At 41.5% G+C, this 5,449-nt stretch overlaps 1 protein-coding gene across 3 annotated transcripts in view; it reads right to left on the bottom strand.

Moving 5' to 3' along the window:
- Window positions 1-1,815: 1,815 nt before the first annotated feature.
- The window catches only part of ABCC1 (ATP binding cassette subfamily C member 1), a 49,784-nt gene continuing 46,150 nt past the window's right edge, over window positions 1,816-5,449 (bottom strand). For all 3 annotated transcript variants that reach the window (XM_030459599.1, XM_030459600.1, XM_030459601.1), the window contains 2 exons: window positions 4,662-4,856; window positions 1,816-3,343 (listed from right to left, as the gene is read on the bottom strand). In XM_030459599.1, coding sequence (XP_030315459.1) covers window positions 3,235-3,343; window positions 4,662-4,856 — 304 coding nt within the window. In that variant the 3' untranslated portion in view covers window positions 1,816-3,234. The remainder of the gene's footprint in view (window positions 3,344-4,661; window positions 4,857-5,449) is intronic.

Raw genomic sequence — 5,449 nt, 5'->3', positions numbered from 1 at the left:
TCAAATATTGAAAGAGATCTCTTCAGCATGCTCAAGTAATACAGTATAAAAGTAGTACCAGGAGAGGGGATGGGAGAGTTCAAACTGGTAAGGATCCACCCAAACCAGCAAAACCCAGCAGTTTCTTCTCTGACAGCTGTCCAGCAGCCTCTTCTACCATGTTAAGATCAGGTAACAGTTTCTGCTGGGCATGGGCAGAAGGTACCAAAGTCTGATGGCAGCTGCCATGCTTGAGCTTAGACACCAGGACAGAAGCTATTTTTTTCCCTCTGCTTTATCCAACCCTTACACAAGAGCAGGAAAAAATAATTATATATGTACAAGGTTAAAACATTCTAAAGAGTTATCAGTTAATCTCAAAACCAGGAGCATTTAGATCTAGTGAGACAGAAGCTAGGTATTTTTTCACTTGAGATCAAAGAGTGCCCATGTTGCTGGGAAATTCTGAAATTAGCATACCATAATCTGACATAAATGTCTCTAAAAAGCTTGCTTTCCAAGTTGGTAAAGAAGAGAAGGCAACAGAAGGAAATATAATCAAAACATACTTTCACACTGGTACTCTTTGAAATGGCTCAGTTCTGCTGTTGGCTTGCACAAAGATCAAGCAAAAATACCATCAGCTTTCACACATCAAGCTGTGCTGAAAGGGCAAAAGTATTCCCAAAATTACATGTGAGAAAAAACCTGTTTCAGACGAGTCAGAGTCCCCAGCTAAAGGTCACAGACATCACAAGAAAGTTATCTTTAAGTTGGGTAAAGCAAAATATATGAGATTCCTCTTGGAGATACCATGCTCTCTTGAAAATCTTATTTAAGAAGAACAAGCACATTTAAGACCCACATGCTGGGTCTTTGCAAAGGTAATTTTTCCTAGATCAGACTTACCTGACTGAATTATCCAACTAGCACAGAGGGTAACTGCAGCAGGCTCAGAGCTATGCTAACAGCCTAATTCATAATTTGGTCTGAAAAAAGTTTTAAATATTAAGAAATAAAAAGTCTGCCCAATACCTGCAGTAATCTGAATGTCTAAAGCTGATCTAGAGGAACACATGGACTTGCCCTGTGTATGCTTTTACAGCATTAATTTTTAATAGCTGTTGTGCAGCGTAAATGCAAGATCCACAGAGCAGCTGTGTTTAGCTCAGCTGTAAGCACCCACTCCAAGTCCAAATAAAATCCACTGAAGAGGGTTTATTAACATCTAAGTGGCTTTACAGCTCTGTTTTTCTCTTAGGAGGAAAACAAGTGTTTCACTCTAGGTCCAGCAGGGACTCCTAGAGACAAAATAAGTTTTTGCCTAGACCACAGCAAGAACACAAGATAGCCCTGCATTTCTGTGGGAGAACTCCTTTTCCTGAGCACCCTCCTCCCTCAGCTGAGCTGTGTTCCAGCTGTGGATGGATGGCCAGAACACCTGATGGAGGCAGAACCCAGGCTGGGGGCTTTGCAACCCCTGCAACCCCTGGGAGACAGCCCAGCCCAGGTGGAGCACCCACCCGTGGCAATGTCATCCTTGTAAAGCCACCCACTCACTCCACATGGGCTGCCTGCTCTGCCAGCTGAGCCCCTGAAGAGGGAGAGTCTTGCTCTAGGTAAGTGCAGTACTCCAGTCACAGAACCCAGGAGATGTGATCCAGCCCTACCACAGCACAGTTACTTGTATTCAAGGTTTCTTACCCACTCTAACACCCCCCAGATATCAGGCTTGCAGCCTGGCTAGTCTAAGCAGTACCAATAACTTCTCTTTTCAAGGTAAAAATATGAACTGCACAAAATAATCCTCTCAAATACAAAGCAAGAAATGACACATTCTTTCAAACAATTTTTTTACTTCAAGTTCTTTGCAAATATTTGTATAGTCATTACAAAAAATACCAAAGAAAATTTCAGTCTATTCCATTTGAGAGTCATAATTTACAAAAAAATAAATAGTTTTACTCTAAAGAAGACAATTGTCTAGTATTAAGGTCAGCAATATCATTCACAGAAGCCCTCGTTCTCAGAGTGCTGAGTATTTGGGTCTGTCTGACTTAATTTGCCTTCTTCCAGCATTTTCCTTTAAAATAAGACTAATTAGAACATGAGAAAAGTAACTTTTTTCTTCTCACAGAAAAATGAACATTCAACACAGATCTTGAAAACCAGACTCCATTCCAAATTGGATGGTTAGACCCCTCTGACACGTAACTTTAAAAACAGCAACACTTTTTTTCTTTTCAACAATTGTAACAGAACAGTTTCCCTCAAAATTTAAGAGTCAACAGCAGCAGCATGAAGGGCATGTTTCTTCAGTATAAGGCTAATGGTCCTTGATGTGGCAGAACTTCTCTTTAAAGCACAGAACTGCCAAAGCCAAGGTTATTACAATCAGTAACACACCAAGCCTGCAAACTCCACTCAATCAAATCCTCACCTCAGCTGAGTCCCCACAAGCACAACCAGGATTCACCACCCAAGTCAGAATTCCTGAGTGAACTGGGTGTATGACCAGGTACTACATATTGCAACACACCAGCTGCTGCACAAGTTTGTTTTTGGAGTGATTGTCTTTCTAGACATGCTTAAATACTGCCTTGAAGTTGACTGTGCTTTTTCACATCAGCACTAATGATATACTATAGTGAACTTGCTGCTATACACTGTAAACACATGAAACCTTTAGGAGAATGCATAAGAGCATTAATCATGAACAGTAGATGCCATAATGAGGAAGTCTGGCACATGTTATTTCACAAGAAAAATCTTTGGACTATAGTACTGTATGCCACAAAATGTTCCAAGTACATCCCACAATAGATGGCTCATCAAATGAGGGATCAGCAAACAAGCAAATAACTAGCATTTTCAAAAATGTTTTAAACAAAAAAAAAAAAAAAAAGAGGGGGAGGAGGCTTTGGAACATAAGAGCAGATGAAAAGAAAAAGCTTTTCTGAACTTTTCTGATTAATCACTCTGCCTTACATTTGAGCATATAATGACAGATTCCAGGCAAAAATTAAAAGTCTCTAAAGTGTTTTGCACAGTATGTGCTTCTCCTAAAGCTGGCTAAAGTCAATACTAAGGACAATTGAAAAAAAAAAATTGCATTTTTATGTTACTTCTTTCACCACTCTGGCTGAATTCACTCGGTCTGAAACTGAACTGTACAGCTCACACCAGCTCAGGGGAAGTTACAGTTCTCAGTGTATCACCTCCATCTTTTCCACTCAAACTGACAAAGTTCAAATGCTACACCAAGCCTGAGTCTTTGGCCATGCTATAGAAAATGCCTTTCTTCTGAAGTAGGTGGTCTGGGCTACCACACTCCACCACTTCTCCTCTTTCCAGGACTAAAACTCTGTAAAACAAGAAAATAACATGGTCACAAGAACTAGAAAGCCAATGAGCACAAATGCATATATACAGACACTGACTGTAGTATTAATGTCCTGGTTTTATAACACATATATAATAAACCTGCAAGCAGCTTTGTCTATGCAAGCAAAGACAATCCAGACAGTATTCAGGGACAGAGGCTGTCAACTCCTTCCTGACATTGCAGGTGGCCTGTCTGGTGTACTTTTTACATAGCATTATCTGTGCCCAGTCCTTTGCAGGCAGCCCTGACTGTTCTGTGAGCCAGCCAGAAACTAGATGGCAGCACTACTTGTGAGCAAGAGCCTCCAGGATTTCACAAGATCTGAAATAACCTTCTGTAATACTGCACCACACCAACTGCTGTTTTACAGCTTCTGCTGACCAAATACAAACACAGACATAGCTTAAACAAAACAAATGCACAACTGGAATTAGAAATTTTGCAAAGCAAGTTACCACAGTCAGTAAAGTCAGCTCACAGTTAAAACACTGCAGCTACCTCCAACTAATCACAGCCAGGCACCCTAGGGATGCTTTGCTGAGCCCTTAAGCTGGTGCTGCTGTACTGTGTCACCCTCTGCCATGACTGGGTGGGGTGTTCATCTGGTGACAGTACTGCTGGTGCCAGGCCTGGCACGGGCAATGCTCCTGCCTCTTATCTTTCACTATTGAAAGAACAAAGACAGATGCACAAAAGTACACAAAAATCTTATCACTGGTCATTTGCTCTCTGTCATTCAGTGATAAAAAGGCTGAGCGAGCTTAAAACTGAAAATATGAGATAGCAATTCTGTCCTCAACCACACCTTAGCAAGGCAGCTAAGGACAAGGGAGGCTGTGTGAAGTATAAACCAAAAAGGATGGAAAAAGGAACGTTGAATAAGCTTCAGAAAAGTGCAGGACTTGCTTCTCTGATGCCTCACACTGTGCTGTCTGTACCTAGTTTAGGGTATGAGCTCCCTAAAGTGATGTCTCTTCCAGCTGTGCCCAAGTTAGGGCAAGACCCAGGGATAGACTCCTGTCCTTGCCTCCCTCTCCTTTCCAGTTTGTCTGAACAAGAACAGCACAACAGCAGCACAACAGAGGGATCAGAGAAGCTCCCCAAGGCCACACACAGCCACCACAAGCCAGAACATGCACACACCCTTCACCCACCCAAAACAGGGGTTCCAACAGCTCTGCAGAGAGGTGACTGAAACTGTACAGGTAAACATCTGGCTAACACAAAGATGTGCATTTAAGTAGAGCACAACACAAGTCACACATCATTCTTTGAAACAAAATTGGTATTGCTTTACCTTGTGTAGTCCATGATTGTGTTCAGACGATGTGCTATAGTTAATACAGTACATTCTTCAAATTGAGATTTTATTGTTGACTGTATAAGCTTATCTGTTTCAAGATCAACAGCAGCTGTGGCTTCATCTAGAACCAGGATTTTGGATTTCCTGAGAAGAGCTCGTGCCAGGCACACCAGCTGGCGCTGTCCCACACTGCACAGATGGGATGGGAGGGTGGGGAAACAAGTCAGAACAAGTTTGCTGTATGCATTTTGAAGCCCAGCAGTTCCCTGTAAGAATTCTTAAGTGCCTAGGTGCCAAGAATCCAGCTAAATAAATAAGGTTGATCTTACTATTTCACTGCAGACTATCTACCTAACAGCATCTGAAACCACATCCCCCTCCTAATGAAGTCTTGGCAATATTGTAAAAGAATTCATTACAAATGGTTTCAGCACAACTGAAACATTGTGGTGTTGAGGGCTGGGCTTTAAATGGTTTCTACAAACTGACCACATATCCCTGTCATAGTGCAAAAAGCAGGCTAACAACTCCCATAAAAAAATGCATCTGTTGGGTAAAAGTCATGGTTAAGCTCAGAGTATCCACTATAAATAGCAGGCTGCTGCTACTAAAATCCTTCTTAAGACTGCCAAACCTACCCAACTTCACAGCATTCTGACTATTTCTTGAATTACTTTGAATTCATAGACTTGAGAGTTTAAAACATAATTGAATAAGACTTAGTTGATTGGTTGCCTGGTCACACATTTAGAAATCCCAAAGTCTCTCCCCAGATTCTCATA

This window comes from Calypte anna, chromosome 14, assembly GCF_003957555.1.
Source record: "Calypte anna isolate BGI_N300 chromosome 14, bCalAnn1_v1.p, whole genome shotgun sequence".
NCBI lineage: Eukaryota > Metazoa > Chordata > Aves > Apodiformes > Trochilidae > Calypte > Calypte anna.
The sequence above is the reverse complement of the archived record's forward strand: the minus strand, read 5'-3'. Positions and strand labels throughout refer to the sequence as shown.